This window comes from Neodiprion pinetum, chromosome 6 (genome assembly GCF_021155775.2).
Source record: "Neodiprion pinetum isolate iyNeoPine1 chromosome 6, iyNeoPine1.2, whole genome shotgun sequence".
In the NCBI taxonomy this organism is placed as follows: Eukaryota; Metazoa; Arthropoda; class Insecta; order Hymenoptera; family Diprionidae; genus Neodiprion; species Neodiprion pinetum.
Window position 1 is genome coordinate 18532230 of NC_060237.1, and position 22872 is coordinate 18555101.

At 34.4% G+C, this 22872-nt stretch overlaps 5 protein-coding genes across 8 annotated transcripts; 2 read left to right on the forward strand and 3 right to left on the reverse strand.

Moving 5' to 3' along the window:
- Positions 1-13: 13 nt before the first annotated feature.
- LOC124222107 (serine-rich adhesin for platelets) lies at positions 14-7160 on the forward strand. 2 transcript variants are annotated; one of them, XM_046632718.2, is made up of 4 exons: positions 14-562; positions 1839-5573; positions 5660-5882; positions 6072-7160. In XM_046632718.2, the coding sequence occupies exons 2-4, from the start codon at positions 1863-1865 to the stop codon at positions 6257-6259; spliced, it is 4122 nt and encodes a 1373-aa protein (XP_046488674.1). In that variant the 5' UTR covers positions 14-562; positions 1839-1862; the 3' UTR covers positions 6260-7160. The 2 variants fall into 2 exon arrangements, with proteins under 2 accessions (XP_046488674.1, XP_068993066.1); XM_069136965.1 differs by lacking the exon at positions 14-562 and adding an exon at positions 1564-1760.
- On the reverse strand, positions 6625-9099 carry Syx18 (syntaxin 18). The gene has a single exon (XM_046632779.2). The coding sequence runs from the start codon at positions 8508-8510 to the stop codon at positions 7551-7553; it is 960 nt and encodes a 319-aa protein (XP_046488735.1). The 5' UTR covers positions 8511-9099; the 3' UTR covers positions 6625-7550.
- On the forward strand, positions 8813-12148 carry epsilonCOP (coatomer subunit epsilon). 2 transcript variants are annotated; one of them, XM_046632781.2, is made up of 3 exons: positions 8813-9277; positions 9820-10308; positions 10487-12148. In XM_046632781.2, the coding sequence occupies exons 1-3, from the start codon at positions 9173-9175 to the stop codon at positions 10793-10795; spliced, it is 903 nt and encodes a 300-aa protein (XP_046488737.1). In that variant the 5' UTR covers positions 8813-9172; the 3' UTR covers positions 10796-12148. The 2 variants fall into 2 exon arrangements, with proteins under 2 accessions (XP_046488737.1, XP_046488738.1); XM_046632782.2 differs by having other exon boundaries at positions 8813-9271.
- A 171-nt stretch (positions 12149-12319) lies between these two features.
- Positions 12320-13125, reverse strand: Vlet (Valette). Its single transcript, XM_046632795.2, has 3 exons — positions 13097-13125; positions 12654-13017; positions 12320-12532 (listed from the first exon to the last, which is right to left on the reverse strand). The coding sequence occupies exons 1-3, from the start codon at positions 13123-13125 to the stop codon at positions 12320-12322; spliced, it is 606 nt and encodes a 201-aa protein (XP_046488751.2).
- LOC124222111 (uncharacterized) lies at positions 13121-22727 on the reverse strand. Of its 2 annotated transcripts, none has more exons than XM_069136967.1 (11): positions 22371-22727; positions 21936-22030; positions 21688-21842; positions 21342-21472; positions 21011-21146; positions 19900-20820; positions 19429-19801; positions 18629-18957; positions 18202-18436; positions 17605-18071; positions 13121-13267 (listed from the first exon to the last, which is right to left on the reverse strand). In XM_069136967.1, exons 1-10 carry the CDS (start codon positions 22447-22449, stop codon positions 17709-17711), a joined length of 2817 nt encoding a protein of 938 aa, XP_068993068.1. In that variant the 5' UTR covers positions 22450-22727; the 3' UTR covers positions 13121-13267; positions 17605-17708. The 2 variants fall into 2 exon arrangements, with proteins under 2 accessions (XP_068993068.1, XP_046488686.1); XM_046632730.2 differs by lacking the exon at positions 13121-13267 and adding an exon at positions 13714-14191.
- Between the last annotated feature and the right edge of the window lie 145 nt (positions 22728-22872).

Consider the following 22872-nt stretch of genomic DNA (forward strand, 5'->3'; position numbering starts at 1 on the left):
GCTAAACCAGAGATGGCTAAACTGCCGACCCGATACATACACCTAAAATATGCAACGCATTTGTACGGTTTGAGAATAAAGCCGGTAATTTTTTTAAATTCATTAGTCATCGATTGAGAATTACGGATTTTCTAATATAATAAAATTTACATGGAAGCTAGATCCTCAAATCAATGCGCAATTATATATGATAAAGTTACAGTGTGAAAAATTGATTTAAACAATTACTACTGCGACATTTATGCAATATTAGACAATGGTGAAGTGACTTTAGTCGTTTCTACTATGGTTCCACGTGCTTTGAGGCTGGGCCAATCACATAGCATATGGACCCGCGAAAATTGAGTTGAGGGCAGTTGAGGCCAATGTAAAGAGCGCAATGTCGTCATTGCGCACGCAGTTGTACAGCGCTTTGTACGTGAACTTTGGAGGCGGCGTTTCTGGACGATCCTGTACTCATAACTGAAATGCCGGGTATTTATCAGTTATGAGTGATCATTACGTGAGAGTTGAGTGGACATGTGAAACGTAAATGCTATGAGTACAACATTTGAGGATACAGGTGAAATTACATTCTATATATAATTTCCATAATATCGCAAATTACTGTCCAAACGGTGAACGGCGCTCGAAAATTACGATACCCTCAGTTACAGTGCGGTAATAAGTAATTTAACCAAATTCAAACAACGTTTATTGAAGAAATGATAATAATAATGATTGTAGGACAACAAAGAGCCAAAATAGTTACGAACCTACAGTATTTTGTTAACCGATCAATTATCCTTTCTATTCAGAATTAATATTGTCCGATACGACGTAAATCACGCTTGTATAGGTTAAGGCGCCGGATAGTTTGACGCAGCAAAATAAAGGCTGTTGTGAAGATTCTTAGGTCAAATTACTGTGTAGCTACTCAGGGGTCTAGATTAAACAATTCACTCAACGATTTATTTATGGTTTTTGCCTCTGCCAATAACTACTGATAACTACCATTTCAAAATTTGCATCATATATATTTTCAATTTGGAATTAACTAATTACTATGTATTGGTACAAAAAACCCAAATTTCTCTTAGAAAGCTGTAAAAGTCTCAAATGACCAATATAAAAGATAACGTATACATTGTCGAGCATTATTTCTTCAGCTTTGTAAAAAAAATTTACCGTGCATAACATGCAGCAATTATTATATACACATTTTTTGGTATGCAATAATTACTAATATTTTGATGAAATAGTTCGGAAATTTCTGACAGCTGCTTAACTTTTGAATAATGTACATATGAACTCAATGTTTTTGATAGATTTTACCAGCCGTTCAGTACATTGTTCATTTACGTTTTTATTGGTTAATTTGATTGATTAAATTGATTTAAATAAGTTTTCTGCATATCTTGCAACAGCATTTTCTAAAAGTAACTTTAAGAACCAATAAAAACAGTATAAAATGTGGATAGAAATATTAGAAAGTTCACATAGAATTAAAGGTAAACGACTAGAATATTTTTAGCTCACATGCTCAAATGAAATTTTGCATTTGTAATATTTTCCAAATCCTAGTTGCATCAAAGTCTAGGGAAAAGTGGATTGGATTTATTTATACTCAATCAGTATTTTTGGTCCAAATGTAATGTATCATATAATTCTGCATGCTTGCCGATCTCCACAAAAAAATTAACGAATCGGAACTGTTTAACGATTTTATTTTGTTATTAATACATCATAAAAAAGAAAACATGATAACTTCTCGATGACTCGTAAGTACTGTAATTGTTTTAACTGTAATTAGAAACAAGAAAGCCTTTGATTGTATATATCATATTTTTTTGTTACAGATTTTTAATTTCAAGTAATAAAAAATGGCTGAAAATCAAGAAAATGACAATCCCGTAGTGGATTCACAAGAAACTTATTATGAGAAAGCGCAAAACATAAGTGGAAGCCAAATGTTGGATGAAAGTCAAGATTTTGCTTTGGTTGTTGCTGAAGATTCAGATGAAAGTACAACATCTCAGTCCCAAATTGTGAAAAATGTTTGCGAAGCTGAAGCTGGTGGAGACTCTGTAGAACAAAAAACTATTCTATCAAAGACAGAAATCATTAATGATAATCCGACAAAACCAGAGATTTTTCATAAGACACAAAATATTTATATCCACGAAAAGAAACTGAGTGAAGAAAAGGATATTCAAGGTTTAAACATGGAGAACGATGCTCATGATTCAAAATGTAATGACAGAAAGGGGAGCGACGAAGAAGAAATTATTCAAGGTACTCCACCTGAAATTTCTTCTCCATCCAGGAAACGTAAGGCTGATTCTTTTGATGAACCAGCAGCTAAAATCCAGCGAACTCTAGCACAAAGAGATGCCTTAAAACTGGATAGAAACATGGGAAATGCAGATACAAAATTAATCTTGAATGAAGTACCTATTGAAGATACACAAAAACCATTAGATATCCTTTCTGAAAATACCGAAAATATTGACGATGCAGAGAAATTAGACCTACGTGCTACTCAAACTTATAAAAATGTAGTTATTGCAGAAACACAAGATTCAGTTGAATCTGAACCAGTTATTTCAAGTGATTTGACTGCTCTGGAAAATATGAGTTCAAATGTTAAATCAGATGAATCTGATGAGAAGAATCCACGTTCTACAGATAAACGTGATTCAGAACTTGATGCAGCTAATAGTAAACCCAATTCATTCGACAGTAATAGTGCTTTGTCAGATAGCGAGAAAGTGGTTCCACAACCTGATGGAAACATGTTGATAGAAGCCTCTGGTGAGACTTCAGAAATGAATACCAATGGAAAAGATGTGCAAGAGACAACTGAAGATGATAAAATGTGCAATACTGATGACAGCTCAAATATTGTGAGTACAGATTTGATTGAGAAAAAGAGTTGCAAAAGTACAAAGTTTAGTGAAAAGGAAGTTAATGTTTCCGACAATGTGGCTAAGGAATTTTTTGACGTGCCTCTGCCAACTAGTGACAGTAACGTAGAATCTACTTGCGATACAGGATCTCATGGTTCAAATAAGTCACGAATGAGCATTGAGGTAATATACGACAGAAAATCTTCGAGCCAAGAGAAAAAAAGGTGTTTAGGCTTGGTGGAAATTGATGAAGAAGGGGAAAAGATTATTTTGGATGATTCAAACGAGGAAAGCCCTAAAAATACAACAATTTATAAGAGCTGCTTGGACAGCAAAACTAACAGTGAATCAAGCTACAAGTCCACAGGTTGTACAGAAGTCCACAAACATAATGATGACAGCCAAATATTAGATTGCCATACATCAAATGATGACGATTTAACTATGAATAGCAACGCAAAGACGGTCAGTTTGGTCAGCGAATCTGATCCATTTGTTGATGATGTAGTGACAGGACTAAATAAAGGTGAGACTTCTGCGTCCATCGCAAGTCACCCAAATACAGAACAAAGTTTTCGATCCAGCCCTAAACTAAATGACACCTTGGAGATGGTGAATGTTGTTACTGACAGTGAAGGAGATAGTCTTTTTGGCAATGTTAATACACAAAAATTATCTGATAACAAAACTGATAATCCATTGAACGCATCATTGGGTATCAAAACAGCAGCAATTGAAAAGAAAACGAGATTCTATGTCGACTTGAAGTACACGTTACACATTGACGAAACTACCAAAGAAATAATTTATAAAGAAGTAACGGATGTACATTGCGAGCCAGTGTTTGAAAATTCGGGTGCTCGAAGAAATAGTGATGTGTCTGGATGTCTAGCTGATATATCTGGGAATGCCAACAAAGATAATTCTCCAGGATCAGTGATGAGCAATCCTCAACTGTTTCAACTTCCCCTATCTAGGCTTTCCATTGCATCAACGATAAGCTCCTCAAGTTCCTTGTCAAGTGCTGCTTCTTTGGCTGCAAAACTACTGAAGAACACCAACTTCTCTGAACCAAAAGGTCGTGCGAAACATGCTAGAAGGCCACCAATGGAAGTGCACTCAGAAGAAAAAATTATTGATGGTTGGAAGAATACTCGCTTAATTTCAGAAGCGCTCTTGCAGTCTGCAAATGCTTTCATTTATTCTCCAGAAAGCTTCCATCTTGATAACGAACCTGGCAAAATTGAAGACAAAGTATTATCATCTACGCCAGAAACAATAGAAGATACAGAAATGCCCCCGCAAGTGTCAACTCCGAAAAGTACAAAGGCTAAAAAACTATTAAAACGGAAACGTACAACTAATGGAACTGCAAAAAGCAATGGTATCAGGAAAGGCTCCCCAGAAATTGTAACTACCAGTCAAGAAGCCAGACTGCACGTTAACAAAAAACGTGAGAGCAACGACAGTGTTCAATCAGATAAGCTATCGAAAGAAATTACAAGTTTATCAACTCCTAGTAGCCTGAGCACAAGAACAGAGACGCTGAGAAGTCTAACTCCACAAAATTTGCCAAATGATGAATTGATAGGCAAAGTCGTATTTGCCAAATGGTCAGACAATACTTACTACCCAGGTGAAGTTATAGGTAAAACTAAAGACAAGTATAGGATAAAGTTTTACGATGGTAAAAGCAAACTTGTGATGGAGGAATTTGTAATACCTATGCCTGGATCATTGAGGGAAGGTTTATCTGTTTATGCTACTAGCAAAGAAGACGGCTACGCATCAATGGGGATAATTTTGAAATCCGAGAACGTTAAAAATATGATATATTATACAGTGGAAATGGACACTGGGGAGAAAATTAGAGTCCAAATCAACGACATATCCTTGATGCCAGGGCAGGCTCAAATTCTGAAGGAAGAGATGGATGTGGCTTTACAAAATCTACCAAAAACTCCGCAGCACTTGGGTCGAGTTAGTCTTGACAACTTAATCGATGGTAAAAGACGATCAAGGCGAGCTGCCACTCCGACTGTGTCGACACCCAAATCAAGGAAAGCCATTTCTCCAAGATCTAACAAAACAACTAAATCCATATCTCCGTCTGGTTCTGGTCTTCCTAAACTTAAAGGAAATAAACAAGCAATATTGACTTCAGAAAGCGAAACCAAAACAAACGAGTCTGATATTTCAGCGACAGATGATGTGGACGGTGTTGAACCTGAACTACCAACAATGCCATCAGTTCCAATATCAAAGGGACCTTCGGATAGAATGAAAGGGAGAGGGCGAGGCAAGTCTAAGCAAATACATGACGATGCCGAACTTGGACCTATACCTCCGGCATCATCGTTAATATTTGAAAATATGTCTTTCATTTTGACCTCCACCTCGTCAGATGTCATTTCACGTCATCACACAGATGATTCGTGTTCGGATCCTGGAACAGAAAATGAAGAGGAATGGCTTAAAACGCCCTTTGTGAAAGATAGGGTGAAAAAACAATTGGTTAACGGGGGAGGAATAGTGTATGATTCCTTTAAACAAATACCACAATCTGAATATAAAAAGGTTAAACTTATCACCAATGTACCAAATTTAACGGCAAAGAGCATACAATGCCTTTCGGTTGGGATTCCAACCTACAGTCACAACTGGGTAATCCAGTGCTGTCGGGATGTAAGTATTACAAGGTCTGTTTATGAAAAATTGTACTTCCAAGTTAGTAGACTTACATTAAACTATATTGCATGTTTCTCCCCTAGAAAAAAACTCTCAAACTTACTCCATACGAATTGCCAGCTGGTTGGAGTGAAGAGAAAAGGAAATACATTGAATCGTACGATCGATTGATCAAACAACCATTTAATGGAATGATAATAGCCTTGCCAGTACTGGATAACAGAAACGTGATCAACCGTACAATTCAATTTTGGCGCAGTATCTGCGAGAATGCCGGTGCTGTAGTTCAAATAATAAACGACCCAGGTAGCTACAATCTAATGCAACTAGAAATATTCTCTTAAAGTACAATTGTTAACATGAACAAGTAAACACTGACAGGCTTATTTTGACTAAACCTGTCGCAAAATGGAATTAATGCACTATAAACTATTAATCATTTGCATAAAAGAGGCATGTCAAACCCTGTTGTGTAAGAATTTCTCTTTTTTACAGAAACTGATTTGTCTCATGTAACCGCAGTACTGACAGATAACAGATGCCCGTCTTGGCTGGTTGAAAAGGCTGATAGTTTGCAAATTCCTTTGGTATCGACAGTTTGGATTGTACAATGCATAATTGTAGGCCAATCTCTCCAATACGATTCTCATCCTAAATATTCCTATAATTTTATGCAGCCCTGAGTGAATTTTAACATGTCCCGATAATTTTTATTATTACCCTGTTTATTTTCATCTACGACATTTTTTTACGACCAACTCAAATGTATTTTAATTGATATCTTCATTATTTTTTTAATTTTACGACAACGATTCATTTATAGTTTCGTAAATTAAATGAACTAAACTAACATATGTGCCAATGTATCAAATGGCAACTCCAGACAATCGAGGAAGAATTTATAGGAATTGTTCCAATATTAATGCAGGATTAATTCATCACGTGATTATTTTTGTGTAATAATCAAGTATGAAAAGGAGAATTTAGTGTTTGGATCAATTGTCATTTTATTTAAAAACAAAAACTAGTTTGTTTTTTTCACTCATAAACTTGACCTAGGGGATGAAATTACATAGATGAAGCGAGCATCAAATTATGAATGAAATATAATATCGATATTTAGGATAGCCATTGAACGAAAGGAATGACGGGAATAGGAATAATAGGACCTGATTTTTAAGGTACAAGGAAAACCTACCTTTGCGTACAACATTTTTTCACAAATAGGGTGGATACTTTGATTATGAAGTCATTTTGATTGCAATCAAAATATACTACCGCATATATTATTTTAATAATTTCGTTTATTGCTATTACGAATTATAAAATACAAATGTTTTATGTACAATTTTTCCAGCATGAAATATATTGACATATTTTGGCAATTCTGATGTTTTTCCATTTGTTTTCTCTGCTGATTTATATCCGTAATTCATTTTACACAAATTTGCGGACTTCAAATATGCGGAATTACCAGTACCTACTATTAATGAATTTTATACTAAATAATTTCCTCAAAGTAGTACACAAGTTTTACATAAAATAATATTCATATTTTTCTACACAAACTATTAACATGTAAAGTTTGACTACCAAAAATTATGAAATTCTAAAATAATTAAGGGGAATAATAAAAAAGTACAAACTGCTACAAAACGAAACGTATATCAATGTCTTACTCGACTATCTCATTTTATTATGTATTTTCAGTAAACTTATAAATAGTCATTAGATAAATCACGACTAGTGTATGAAAGTTATAAAAGACGAAACCACAGCCACATCCAGTAATATGTGAAAATAATGTTTGGTGACAAAATCTGCACTTCGACGTGTTTAGAAATGACTGAACAGTTTGATCAATTTTATACAGAAACAAGGCTACGTTCTTTTCAATTTGAACAATATTTCGTATCTTATCGGACACTAGAAGTACAAAATGTAAATATCCTTTGACTTAAGTTTAGATTTATTTCAATCGTTATACCAGTCTAAGAATAAAAGTGAAAATGACATAACAATGAGAAAAAATAAAATCCATACTCTCAAACCAGCATTCCTTTGAATGGCTTGACGGATTTGTTCATTGGCTTCTTTGACATTTTCTGTAGATCCAACAACCGTTGTCATTAATCTATCTAAATTTCTATCCTGATCCAATACTTTTTCTGTAAATATTTCCTGCAGTTCAGCAATGTGTACAACTTTGCTCTCGACTTGCTTTACCTCTTCAGTTAACGTATTCAACTCGTTATGCAGCTGAGCATTTTCGGATTCAAGTATTTGAATATCTTCAGCAGTGAGCTCCTCGTCATCAGCCAATAAATTAACATCCCCATTGATTTCCTGGATTTTCATCGGACTCGATTCATTGGAGCTTAGCTGGTCTCGTTCCTCCTGTACTTCAGGTACGCTGAGCGATGATTTAGACAGCTTCAATTTGCTTGTATTTGATTCTAATCTAGCCATCTTCCTCATCTCCATAGCTCTTTTTACTCTGATTGCTTTCTGCTCCGAATATACCTTGCAGACGTTTCGCAAATATTTCTCAATCAATAACAGTACAATTTCCCTGTGTTCCAAATCCTGACGTGCACCATCAAATCCAGCCAATTCTCTTTCAAGATCTTTTATGAGATGAGAACATGTGGTCATGATCTTCTGTGCGCCTAAATCAATTTGGTCTCTTTCAGCTTCGCTCATTTGCGGCAGACTCGTTAAGTGATTGGCAAAATTTAAATACGCCTTTCTATTTTCTAACAAGAAATCTCTCAACTTTGTTATTTGCATTAAAACGTCTCTGGCTTTACCGAAAAACGGAGTTTGCTTCGTGGATTTTTTTAATGGGGACTTTGTGTCGCTTGGTATACCCAAAGCTTTATTGCGAAGACGTACAGTCTTCACACAGGCTTTAAATAACGCGCTGATGTCCATTTTTGTACTTCTAAACGGTCTAGCCGTAGTTAGTAAACGCAAGGTTATAAAATTCTAATTTATGAAGGAACAATAACTTGATATTGCAGATAAACGCGTCGATCTCGCTTAACGTCCATAACCTAAAAAAGCAATATCACCGACAACGTGGATCGGTCGCCATGTTTGGTCCACAGGTACTACTGACAGCTACTGACACCGAGAGTAGAAACCTTTTCGAAGCTCTTCGAGTTACATTGATCAAAAGAAATTCGACATTCCAATCTATGAATACGGGATTGTAAATTGCGGTACTATCGTTAATTAACACTACATGTTGACTCGATTTATGTACCGTAAAAACATATGTAAGCTGAAATGCGCATTGCAGTGCAGGACGTGGCGCAAACGCACTCTACCCACGTGTTCCAGAGAGCTGTAGACTCTCCGGCCATATATCGGAAGCCGAGTGTCCGATAGTTGGATTTTCATTTAATTTGGTAAATACCTTGCTCGAAAAATTTCATCGACACGACACAGCATAATCCCATTAATAGAAAATCCATATATTGTATAATCGTATTTTGAGCTAGAATCGGTCGCGATAAACAACGATTAGTTTACAAATCGGATTGAAACTGGAACACATTGATGTAACGTGTGATAGGGGCCAGTATAAAAAGATGGCACGTCAGCAGCAGGCCGACGTTGATGAATTATTCGATGTTAAAAATCATTTTTACATCGGTAATTATCAACAATGTATCAACGAAGCCCAAAAAGTAAAGGTATAAACGGTTTTCTAGAATATCTTTCTTAATGTTTCAACAATACTGTTCTTCTGCATGTGTTATTATCAAACTGCCAAGTTGCTGCTACACCGTTGGCGACGTAGACTCCTGTACACTTTATTGAAACACTTCACAAATATTTGTTTTGCACTTGGCCCTAGCTTGGGATATTTCTGTGTTTAAATCTCAAACGAATCTTTCGTATGATATGTATTGCTGAAATCATAATAAACGCGTTGATCATTGAATCATTAACCTAATTCATAGATTGCTATTTGGAAATTCTACGGAACGAAATCTCAAGTTATTGAAATGAAAAATACATATAAATGAGTAATTACTTTCGTAACTATTTCATAACGCGTTGTTAAATATTCTTTTACCTGTTATTTTTCGTTACAGTACCGTATTACTGACGAATGAGATTTATACGCAAACCTAACATAACCTCAATCAGATTATAATTTAAATAACAACCGTATAAACAAAATTGATGAACAAGTGATCACATTTTTACCCTTATTCATCCTTTAATATAGCCATCTACGTCAGAAATAGCTCTGGAACGAGATGTATTTCTGTACCGAGTTTACATAGCACAAAGAAAATTCCGAGTGGTACTGGACGAAATAAATAATTCATCTCCATCAGATCTACAGCCACTGAAAATGCTGGCGGAATACTTTGCCAATTCAAATAGGCGTGAAGCGATCATTGCTGAACTTGACCAAATAGTCAAAAATGCTAATATAGACAATCACAACTTCATGATTGTTGCAGCGACAATTTATTATCATGAAAAGAATTTAGAATCTGCATTAAGAATATTGCGAAATGCGGATAATCTGGAATGCCTCGCTCTTACACTACAAATTTATCTTAAAATGGACCGTCTCGATTTGGCAAGAAAAGAACTTAAAGCAATGCAAGAAAAGGATGACGACGCTACTTTAACCCAATTAGCTCAAGCCTGGCTCAATATAAGTAGCGGAGGTGATAAACTCCAAGATGCATATTATATATTCCAGGTACAGATAACTGCTGATCAGAAGTAGAAATGATGATATTCTCACATTATGGTACTTGGAAAACTTGATCGTAGTCTGATATTTATTGTCTCAAGGTCTAACAATAAGCTTGGACAATAATTTGTCAGAGAAAAACAGATTTTTAGTCTTTCATACTAATTTCTATCACTGATTCCAGGAAATGATTGATAAACATTCAAGCACAAGCATGCTGTTAAATGGTCAAGCGACATGCTTTATTGGACAAGCAAAATATGAAGAGGCAGAATCGGCGTTGCAAGAATCATTGGACAAAGATAGCAACAATCCAGACGCATTGATTAATATGATTGTTCTTTCGCAGCATATGGGGAAGCCACCAGAAGTTGTAAATCGCTACTTGAGTCAGTTGAAGGACTCCCATTTAGACCATCCTTTTGTTAAAGAATATTTGCAAAAAGAAATTGAGTTTCAGAGACTCAAAAAACAATATTCACCATCCGCCTGAGTATACCAACTACGGTACTGGCACTCAATTGGATAATAAAAGTATCGTATTACTTGATGACGTGAAAAGAGTGCTGAATACTAGACAGCAGTGAGCGTTGAGTAAAAATTTCTATTTCTTTGACCAAAATATGTATACCGACTGCACATTTAAATTGGGTGAAATTTGAGGCAGTTCTGATGATAAGAATATATAAAGAAAGCCGTAAGATGAGATGATACGATAGATGATAAATTCAGGGTATGGTTGAAAGAATGTTATTCAACAATAAATTAAGGCTAGATAGGTATTTTCATTGGATAAATGTGATTCTGACTATTGTTCAGTGTCACCTGAAACTTGAATTAATTTGTTTTCATGCAAAGGCTGATTTCTGAATCTATGTCTTCGTGCTCAAATACAAAAATATTTTATATTTTTTTCCACATTACATTGAGTTTTGCACAAATCACAAGCGATTTTTACGCCTTTGCCAAACGATACTGCTGTCTGGTTTTTCTTTTGTGAAGAGTAATTGAATTCGGAGAAATTATTTCATATATCAGTGGAACTCAACATTGTGACAACTTTCAGTTCACTAAAGTATGTACGAGTAATTATAAAATTGTTCAACTATTTACAAAATTGATGGAATGAATATTAACGTAAATCAAAAGCTCTACTTCTGTCCAGGATTATGTGAACACCCAAATATTTTATTTCGTTACCATATTATTTTCGTTGCAAAACAAAAAAAAGAAGAAATTAACAATACTGCCGCAAATTTTTTAATCAACGATAGGACTTAAGAAATAAGGGTAATATCCATCTTGCATGAATCGTATTTTCTATTCCATTCCCTTGAATAATAAACGGATATGTTAGATTATCTAAATATTGCCGTATACTATGGTAATTGTATTCTATTGATTCCAACCCTATACCTAGATTTTACTTTGTGCATTATCTCTCAATGGTACAGATAGATGACCAATGTACAATTATTTTCGCATAAAATAAATATTTCAATTGCCCTGTAGTGACTATTGCAATAGTCAAAAGAATAAATGAATATAGACATATATGTATATAACAGACAAAATATCAAAACAGAATTAGTAAAAATAGTACTAAAAATTTTACCCGTGCAATTTGCATAGTGTTAGTCTCATTATTAATATAAGAAGAACTGGCACGTACTATGATCGTCCATTATATGAATAAGTCAAGGAAGTATTCTAGGTACGCATGTAAATTTGAGTCATGGTATCACCATTTCAAAGTGTTATTACAATAATACAAATTTTGTGAAGTGATGTAAGTCTGCTTAATTGAGACAATACAAAATGACAGGAAAATATAATATATACCTAATATTGACCATGCTCGACCTTTGCACCATGCCCTGACTCAATGATTGGTGAAAAATCGTTTCAACTATGGATTAGTAAGAGAATCATTTCAACTGTAAATAACACTTGTTTTATAGATTGTTATTCTTTCCTTCAACAATCAATAGTTTATTATATTTTTACAACTGAATCCTTATTTAAGGGAATCTAATTGCATTTGGATCTTTTCTAAATTATCGTAGAGCTCTAATAAGCCTGTTTTGTCAGTTTCAATAGTTAACGATGACTTTGACTGCTTGCTCGAAGTATCTGTTAGCCCAACTTGAAGCGTTACAGTTGGACGCATATCTTTGGCCACTACCGTAGACGAAGACTGAACATTGAGATTCCAATTAATCTCGGTAACCTTAAAAAATAACAAATAATGATATTTGAAGGTATTTTCATTGCTGTTTTTTTTACCATCAAAATCCTTATTATGCGTACAAAATAATGATTTGAAATTTTTTAAATACATGCGCATTCACCTGAACTGGAAAAATAGACTTTTGTTGTAATTCATCAACTATACTCTTTGCGTAAGTAGCCCAGATCTGAACAAGTACATCAGCTTTTTCATGTTGAAGAGCGAATGTTTCTTTCATGTCAGATTCCATCAAGGCAGGCTTGACAACGTGATAAGCAGCTTGTGCATAGATCAGTGTCGTAGTGTCGAGAAGTAAGCTCAACTCTGTTTTATTCAACTCTAAAGAAACGGACAATTTTTCTTCTTGGCTGGGAGTAAACACGTTGCCTCCAACACTTGTCTGTAAATTTTGGCAAATTCTAGATGCAAGAAGACGAAGTTTACCAGAATCAATTCTATCTACAATATCGAGGCCTTCTCTTAGCCTACAAACACAAATAAAAGTGCATTAAAAACCGGCAGAATAATTTGATGAGACAAAGCGATAAACGAAAACAACTTTACCTTGGCGTCAGAGTTATCCACGAAGTCATTACAGAATCCTTGTTCAACGCCTTGTTGGATTCAATCTATATAAAACAAGTCATTAGACTGTATTGTACCATTTTTGTACACATAAAAATCATCTGTCGACTATGTTTACGTTGATGCGAAATGATTTTGTGATCTTGACACCTGTCAAATGAGAGCGTCACATTATATGATGGTTAAAGTGTGGTGTAAATAACGCTTGATCGTTTATAGTTGAAATCTTGAAAGTATTGTCCAAATTTCCATATACCTAGAAAAAATATGTGAATTTTCTAACCTGTAAAAACTTATCCAATACAATCATCCAATGTTATTTTTTTTCTCATTTTCGTATGACTTTTCGCACCAATAGCTATCTATGTATGGCGACTCACCAAGGATGAAAGAACGGAAATAAAGAACACGATAAGAGCTCGCATAAGTATTACTCATTCAAAGTGATCTCATCCGTTACCGATAGCCTTGTTTGACATAGCAAAACTTTGTATGTGTTGAGTACTATTTCCAACGCTATATTGATGACCATACGGTTATTTTGACGGGTGTTGTCATACGAATTACCAAAGCGTTGACTGAGCAAAGACTATAAGTTAAAAAACGCATCGGAGAGTTCTATTATTTCAACATTTAGTTATTTGAATTTATGTATGTATGTATGTATGCATAAGTGTATCTTGAATAAATTCAAAAGTTGACCAAATAAACTGGGGGTGAAAAATAAAGTCATTCCCATAAACCCATCAAAGGTAAATTGTAAACATTCATGATAACAATCTTTTCACAACAATTACTTGGCACAAGTAACAGCGTCAATTTCGAGTAACAACATTACATTGAAGATTACTATATGAGCTGTTTCTAGAATGTTACATCATTGCTAATGATTTTCAATAATTTTATCATTGTATCTGCATTATATTCGGTATCTATTTTGTTATAAGATGGAACCCAGTAAAACCAAGGAGCCGAGAAGAGTGATCCACTGCTCGGACGGAACTCTGGAAGAATATTCCTCCGGTGATGAAAGTGATGGTCAGAAGGCAAAGGTAGAACTACCAGTCGTCGATCCTGTAAGTCCAATTTACTTTAATAAAATAGCACTATAATTTCCTTTCTTGATGTGAAGATAAAAGAACGCTGTGCATCAATTATTCATTTTAATGAACAATAAATAGGTAGAACGCTACTGCATATGGATAATGAAGAAATAAAAATAAAAAGGAAAAATGAAGGTCATATAATGGCTGACTTATTGTTCCTACAGTATTTGATACTCTGCAATCTACATTAAGCAAAGCTGGTTGAAGAGAATGTAAACTAATTCTTTACCATTTTTTTCCTTTAAATCCAATGAGAAATTATGCAGTTACAAAGAAAATGTATTTTATTTTCCCTATTTGGTAAGATGAGAAATTATACTATCGACTCACATCTCAATCGAATTCAAAAGAATACCTGAATTATTTTTGTAATTTTCAAAGGATTATTTCATGAGACAACGTACCATACTTATAATTTGTAGTGATTTTTTCTTTGAATTATATCTTTGAATTCCAAACATTTCAGTCAAAATATTCGACAGATTAAATAATTTTTTTATCATTGGGAAATTCTTAATGCCACATCTCTATATGTTGGTGCTGTAAACTTCAACAATTCTTGTTACTTTTCAATTGATTTAGGTGTTGTGATTCACCAGATTTGAATGAGATATCCCTAAAAGTTACTGCAACAGAATTATTGTTGAATCTGAAATATACCGATGAACCATTGAACTTGACTAGTATAACGAAGGTGTTGTGTGTCTGATGCTTGACATCTGATTGGTTCAATCCTGAGTCAAAATTACCCAATCTGAAGTGATTTATTAATAGCGAGTGTCTATCCTTCAAATGAGAAGTTTTTAATATCGACCACTAAAACAAAACATGAGATTTTTGATATACAGAAGCTTACTTTTTGTGAAATATCAGATAATTATTATGATAAAGTTGAAGTTTTAAGCTAATTTGAAGTTCTAACAAAATTTGTCTTATTTCTCTTATTTTTTGCTATGGAGCAGAAAACCCTGACTTGGTTTCCGTGGATGTGGTATCAGACAACCTGGGTGGGTAGTAAGACCTTGAGTGCTTGTGATTACGTTGGAGAATCCCTAGCAAACTTTTTTGGTATAACAAGCCCAAAATTTCAATTTGAAATTAACGAATACTATAGAATGAAAGCCGAAGAGGCTGAAGCACAACGCAAGGAAGACTTGGAAATGGGTGGTTGGACGGAGAACAATCGTAATAATCTTGTTAACAACAGTACTTCGACAGAGCAGGTAGAAAATAGTCAAAGATTTTGATTTTTAAAGAAAATTCGAAGACCCCAAATTTTCCTTCAAATCTTTACAACGTGATCATGAAATAAGTTCAACTTTTTTAATGGAAGTATTTAACTTGTACATTATTACTTTCCCTTTTACGTCAAGATTTTGTTTCAATTATATAGAGTATTATAATTTATACAATTAGACAACTTTCACATTTATTTAAATTAACCAGTGGGCTTCTATTGTAGTTGTATATCTTTAATAATAAGTACATTGATAAGGTAACATGACTATTGTGTGAATCGCTACACTGTGCTTACAATTAGCTCTGAGAGTGTACATTCTTTTCTCAGAATTTGGGATTTAAAAAAATAGTTAGATTCAAACTAATATTTTTTTCGGTTTTGACGTAGTTTTCATCCTCATGCTATAGATATAGGTATGTTGTTTATTTATACAACCACTCAACATGCCTAGACTCAGCCAAGATTAAAAAAATAGTTGGAATACTATAGAAGAAACTTTTTACAAATAAAATTCGATAGGAGTGGAACAAACGAACTGCTTTTACTTTATAGGTGACTAATATTTATTAATCGTACTATAGATGATTGCTTAAATGACATTTTCATTGTTTAAACCGAATTCAATTTTTTCACACGCAGTCTAATTCATCTTATTGCAGCCTGATGAGTCAAATTTTAAAATAGGCTACCATAATTGTATTATGTACAAAAATTACAGAGTACAATTCTTACTAATGTTAATACTATTCTACAAGTCGGTTCTTTATGGACAAATTTTTTTAATACAATAATCACAACTGCTGAACTGCAAACAAGACGTCTGTCACTTTGTTGCCTCATATTCTTTTGAACATGGTTTTTATTCCCAAGAATAAATCAATTCGAATTCTAACGACTATGCAGCGAAAGCCTGCAGAGTAAGAACTTGAGAATGTGTGATGAACCTCCTGCTGTCTTAACATTTTTTTTTACTTACTTTTGATAAGTCTTTCAAATGTGCCTTTCTGAAAAATAGTTATACCAAATAATACTGATATCGATAATTTTAGAGTTCTTTAGAAGGAACTGTCAGTAAATAAGAGTAATAATTCATCTATTGTTCGAAATCAGTTTCATTCACAAAGTAATATCTATAAAAAAATTTAAATTGTGCACTATGCATCTGCTAGATAATCTACAATAAAAAGGATAAAATAGTGACACCACTTCATGTTCGACGAAATAAAATTGGACGGCTTTGTACACCAGTACCTTGTCAAATAGAAGTAGAAGACCATCTTGTAATGAAAGAAAAGTATGGCAAGAAATTCAACAGATGTAGTACGATCGCGAGTGAAATAATTGGAAGAAAATTCAAGAAATGATGTCGTGATATCTATGTTTCATGCAAGAAAATATTATTTTCAGTGCTTTATAAGATACATTTCAAAAACTTTTCATAAATGTCACAAAACTTAGAATTTCTCACCTTGTGTATAAATAATTGAGGCCTCAATTGACAATGCAGTATTCCAAAAATTGTATTATTTCGATATTCTGATTAAACATTCTATACTCAATATATATGTGTGTATACTCAATATATATATATATTTTACACACACGCACACACACACACACACACACACACACACACACACACACACACACACACACATATGTGTAAAATCTTTTAAACATAATCTTTTAAACATTATATATACATACATATATATATGTATGTATGTATAGATTATGTTTAAAAGATTTTATTTCTTTTATACCTTCATTCCAGGTACATATTTAGGCTATAAGCTGTAATTATTCTATTATTAGTACTAGATACCATTGTTAATAATACTTCAAAAACTGCTGGACAATAGTAGAAATTACAAATTAAGGCAACACAGTTTCATTTTATTTGTCACTTGAAAAATTTGTGTAATATGAAATGACTTACTAATCATTTCTGACTCGTTTTTTTTTTCTAAACCATAGTGTTGCGATGTTGGAAACAAGTTTTGTCTAATAGGTTTGCAAATTTTTCACTCAAACTTCAATGTATTGAAACAATTGCACATAGGTGTGTGAAGTGAACAAAATATTTCACTCTATATCTTGTCACAAAAGAGCAACAGGGATGGCATTGGTGTTATATTTACCTATCAAATTACTGATATATGTCGGCTATCCAAGTCTGATTTCATTTCCATGCCTAGCTATGTTTTTTTTATATAACTGCTGTATATTTTCTCTTAATTTAGGATTATGATTCGGGCACAAATCTATGTAAGGCCGCAGTTAACACTAACAAGGAACTTTGAAGCCCTTGAGGCAAGTGTCTTTGTAGCCAAGCACCTTTGTACTGCTCAATATGAGCTAAAAGCTTGTTGGCTATATCCGTCCTAAAAGTCGGTGGTAAATTGCTTACTCCAAGGTTAATAACAGCTAGGCCCATATTGCTATTTGGATTAACGCCAACACCGATCAGAGTTCTACCAATACGACAGGCAGTCAGCATCAAGTCTGCTGTTAATTGAAGTTCCTGAATTTCCATTAAAGCAAACTTTGATGTTAGGTTTACTTCATACAATGAGTGGGAAATGCGTTTAATTTGCTTAGTAATTTTCTGAAAATATTATAATTGAATTAAAGATTTTGACATGGTCTAGTTATTTACATTAGATTAATAAGTTTGCAGTTTCAATTTGTAAAAAGCGGTCTCGCTTTGCAATAATAATATTCACAGATCAACTCACCACAAATAAATCAGTCGATAGATTATCTAACGTAACATTGTCTGGGTCAGTTAAAAGCCGATACAGAGTAGAACCTCTGTTATCTGGTATTTGCTTCAAGTCTGTTACTGCTTGATTTTTACTCAATGTTAGTACTAACGTATCCACACGTCCTAATTCAAGTATTGCATTGCCCACTTTTCCTTCCGAGTCCGAAAAAACATGAATATCGAGCAGTTTTGCTAGAGTCAGCTGTCTGCAGAAATATGAATGAGTAGACATTTTGTTTATATCTAGATCAAGATATGTAATTGTAAATTACATTGATTAGTGAAATATCATTGTTGATTTTGATGGTAAATTTGTTAATATTTTACAACTTTCTTCTGAGATAAAAATTGAAGAACAGAACTCTAGGTACATAACTGGAACTAATCCAAACGATTACCTGGAAGTATTAGGGAGTTCAGACATATCACAGCTTTCCATATTGAAAGTATCAAACTCGCTAGCTGGATTCCAGGCAAGCCCAGCTGCAATTAAAAACCCTACCCAAGCGAACGGGTGCGGGGTCAAATGATGGCTACCTGACCAGTGAGCTACGACAATGCCGAATGAATTTTGCTGTAGGGCAGTTTTTACAGCATTTCTTGTGTTGGCATAAGTCGAAGCCGGACATCCAGCCAAACTATTATAACTTGCTGTTCCAGAGCTAGGCAACACATTGCCACCAGCATTTCTGAATACTTCTGTCCATTCTGAGAAATCGTAGTCAGCCTGAAATAACAGAGGAAAACTCTCCTTAGAACTTTCAATGATAAAATAGTAAAGTACTTTCCACAGGATCATTTATTCATTGCTGAACGTGAGAGCCTGCTGAATGAATAAATTACCCTGAAAATTAGGGTGTCCGTTAGTTCGGGCATTTTGGAATATTTTCGATTGCACTCCAAAAATATGTTGATATTATAGAAAAAAAAAATCCCCTGTCAATACAAAAATTTTTGGATAATATTAACAAGTTAGAGTTTCAATTCATTTTACATTTAAGAGTTCCGTCGCTCTCTGGTACGTTTTAATAATATCCAAAAATTTTTATATTTACAGGAGATTTTTTTATCTATAATTTCAATATATTTTTGGAGTGTAATTGACAAAACTCCAAAATCACACAAATAAGGGACACCCCACTGTATATCGATCCTTTATATATGTTTTTATACCGATACAACATGAATTATTCATTACCTGAAAACCATATTCCACCAGGACGACATTGCTTGGAACGTTTCGTAAGTCCGGTTTGGAGTGTAGTCCATTTGAACATAGTAATAACGTTGCATCGGAATTCAAGTTTAAAATATGCCAAAGTTCTTGGAGACAAGAGTACGATTTGAATACTTCAGACATATCTGTTTCCACAGTTTCATTCCCAGATAAACTTGAGTCCAAATTTTCTAACTGAACAAGCAAACTAGCCAGCCGGGGCCCAACATGTACGTAATTTAGACTTGGAAAGGTGGCAAGCAGTTCTTGAAATACTGGCCACATTTGGGGTAAGTGACGTTGACTTACGTTTGAGTCAACGTCCAATGCGGGCACTAATTCCAAGTGCCGATCTCTGTAAAGATGAAAGTAAATCAGGTCGTAAACTGAATTTTTATTGTGGGAAGCGATAACAAACATTTTCAATCGTTGAAAAATTATACTAATGCAAACCTGCAGTATCTGTCCAGCGTCACCATTTCTGATCTAGTGTAACATAATTGCCAATCACAGCTTGGTGCCAACCTAGAGTAGAGATGTAAGTGAGATATTTTAAATGCTGACCATAAATCGATCATGTGGAATAAGTATTCTAGGTTGGGTATTCGTCCTCTTGGAGATATGTCCAGTAATACGCCTCTGTGTTTGAATCTTGGTTCGTCCTTAACTAAGACAGCATCAATTTCGCATACATCTGATGTTTTGTGAGTTTTGCACAATCTTAGGATTTGTACAAACGTACAAACCGCGTAATGCAAGCCTGCCAAACTACCAGCAGTTACTTTAATAACATTTTGAGAAATCAGCAGTTGGTAGCCGTTACTAACGTTGAAGAGGTTTCCATTAACTAAACACTCTATCTGTTGATCGGAATATAGTTTTCCAGATCTTGGTTGTACTTCACCAATTTTAACGTCATGACCAAGCTCCAATAATATTGACCTACTAATCTCCCATACATCCAATATTCTGTGGATCGATTCAGTGCCTTGTATTATAGAAATAAATAGTTCTTTTCCAGCAATGAATGGAAGTGCGTCTGGAAGTTCGATAATAGTCTTCGGCTGTGGCCAAATGAGATTGAATATCCCATATCTTTCTCCTATACTTTTAACAGGACTATCGATTCCAGGTTCACGACTCATCCCCTCAAATATTTGGTCAAATGATTTATTGGTAGAATCTATTGAAAGTTGGCTCAAATTTGAAGACTTTGATACTTTTCGGTCTCCATAGTTTTGGCTCATAAACGTATTAGCATTATGCATACTACTGCTTTCATTAGATGTTACGATTGCTAAAAATTTCTGCAACATAGAATGCAATGTAGGCTTTCCAATTGCCAAATCATACGGAGTTTTCCCAGCGAATGTTCTGTAACATTGTAAGATTACTATTATTGGTTTACAAAGATAATAAAAATTACTGAATTGGCATTACATTGCTACAATCTTCCTTTCTTTGTAAATTTCGTTTTGTAAGACACTTCAATTAGTGAAAGTTGAAATTGAAAGATACACATGTTTGATAATCTCAAGATAACAAAAGATTTGAATGTTTTCACCCTTTGTTTGCACGTGCAAGAGGATTAGCTCCAGAATGTAACAGTTCCTGACAAATTGTCACTTCTCCACGATTAACTGCATCATGTAAAGGGGTTGCTCCGCAACTATTCTCTGCATTAACATCTGCTCCTCTGTCTACAATCAGAGTAATAATGCATTTGTGCTTAATTTGTCTTTTCAATCTTTGTTTTATTCAAGTGAATGAGTACATTTATTAAAGCTGCATATATTCTGGGTACCCCACAAATATTTATTGCAATCAGCAAAGTTCGTTATCTTTGTTATTATTACTAAGCGGAGACTATTTCGTTCATATAATATATAAAATACCTATCAGACACTTAATTATGTCTTTGTTGCCATAGCAAGCAGCCCAATGAAGTGGAGTATTTTTACTCCCCTCTGAATCCCAGGAATTGATGTTTATCCCTGCAGCTAGTAATTGCACAACTCTTTCCAGCCTGTGAAGATGAATATAAAGCTTCTATCAATTCTCCAAGTTATGAAATTTCTCAGTTATTAGTGAGATGTGTGCAAAGTACTCAATACTCGATTTATTAGAAGGAATGACTAGTAGTTTGGCTCAAACAAATAAGTTTAAGTCATTAAATAAATGTTAATTTACTTGAGAGTCATAGATTTATGTTACAAAGACATTTAATTCTGTCATACTCACTCAGATGCAGCAGTAGCTCTTAAGAGTTCTTCGACATAAATACGTCGTATTGCATCAGAAGATGCAACGTCAACTGCATTGTAACCCTGAGAGTTTTGAATTGTAGGATCTGCACCGCAGCTAAGAAGACTTCGCACAACGTCTACTTGATTTATCTATGATGGGTGCAATAAATTCAATTTCAAACCATATTATTCATGCATAAGAAACTGATTTTTCATACAGTTGCTCTAAAAAATTTTACACACCTTAGATGCGTACAGAAGGAAAGTCCCTTCCTCTAAGAGAGCCTGATTCAGAATTTTTTCCTTTGTAATGCTCTCTCCTGTATTTCCATTTTCACCTGATCAAAATTGAGTAATTAAGTTCGGAATATTGTGCTGGGAAATTGTGTAAGATTAGACAAGTCTAACAGACTGATGCATCAAAAATATGGTGTCTAATCAGTTGGTATAAACATTCGGCATGTGACAAATAATTGTTCTGACCATCAGATAGTTGTATTGTATTGGCATTTGTTTCGATAAGGAAAGCCTAACAAGTATAACAGAGATATACAATAGGGATATATTGCAACAATCCGTGAAAGATTAATTGATAATCATGAAAATGTACTTGTTTTCGATGATTTAAAGTAGTGACTAATATGACTCGTGTAATTATAAATAAGGTTAAGGTCATACATGCGTCCAATAGAGATCGGATAATATCGGTACGGCCGTGCTCGATTGCCGTACGAATATTTTCGCAAATATCTTGCATTTCTACTGAATTTATTTCATTATTACTAATAATTTAATTTTCAAAATATTTTAAGCCACAATTCGTCGTCTAGCTGTCAAATGGGTATCCATACGTGGCGCTATCTCATGGCAAGAGGGAAAAAATCTAGTTCAGAATACATGTCTGGGCTGGATTTTCATAGGCAGCAAAAGCTACCGGAGTATTTTGCTGCCGAATTTCGTTGTATTAGGAATGGTAAGAAAATAGGTAATTCACATTCAGCAAGTGATCAACGCCTTATTATGTTCAGCGCGCACCAGTAGCGCTAGAATTCGTTTTATAGAGACTCTTGGTAACGCTTCCCTGCTTTTTTAGAATTCCTATTGGTCAAAAACTCGGCAGCATTTTGCTGCTCGTGAAAACCCAGCCTGACACTGCGGGCAGCCCGAGTAATTCCTTCTC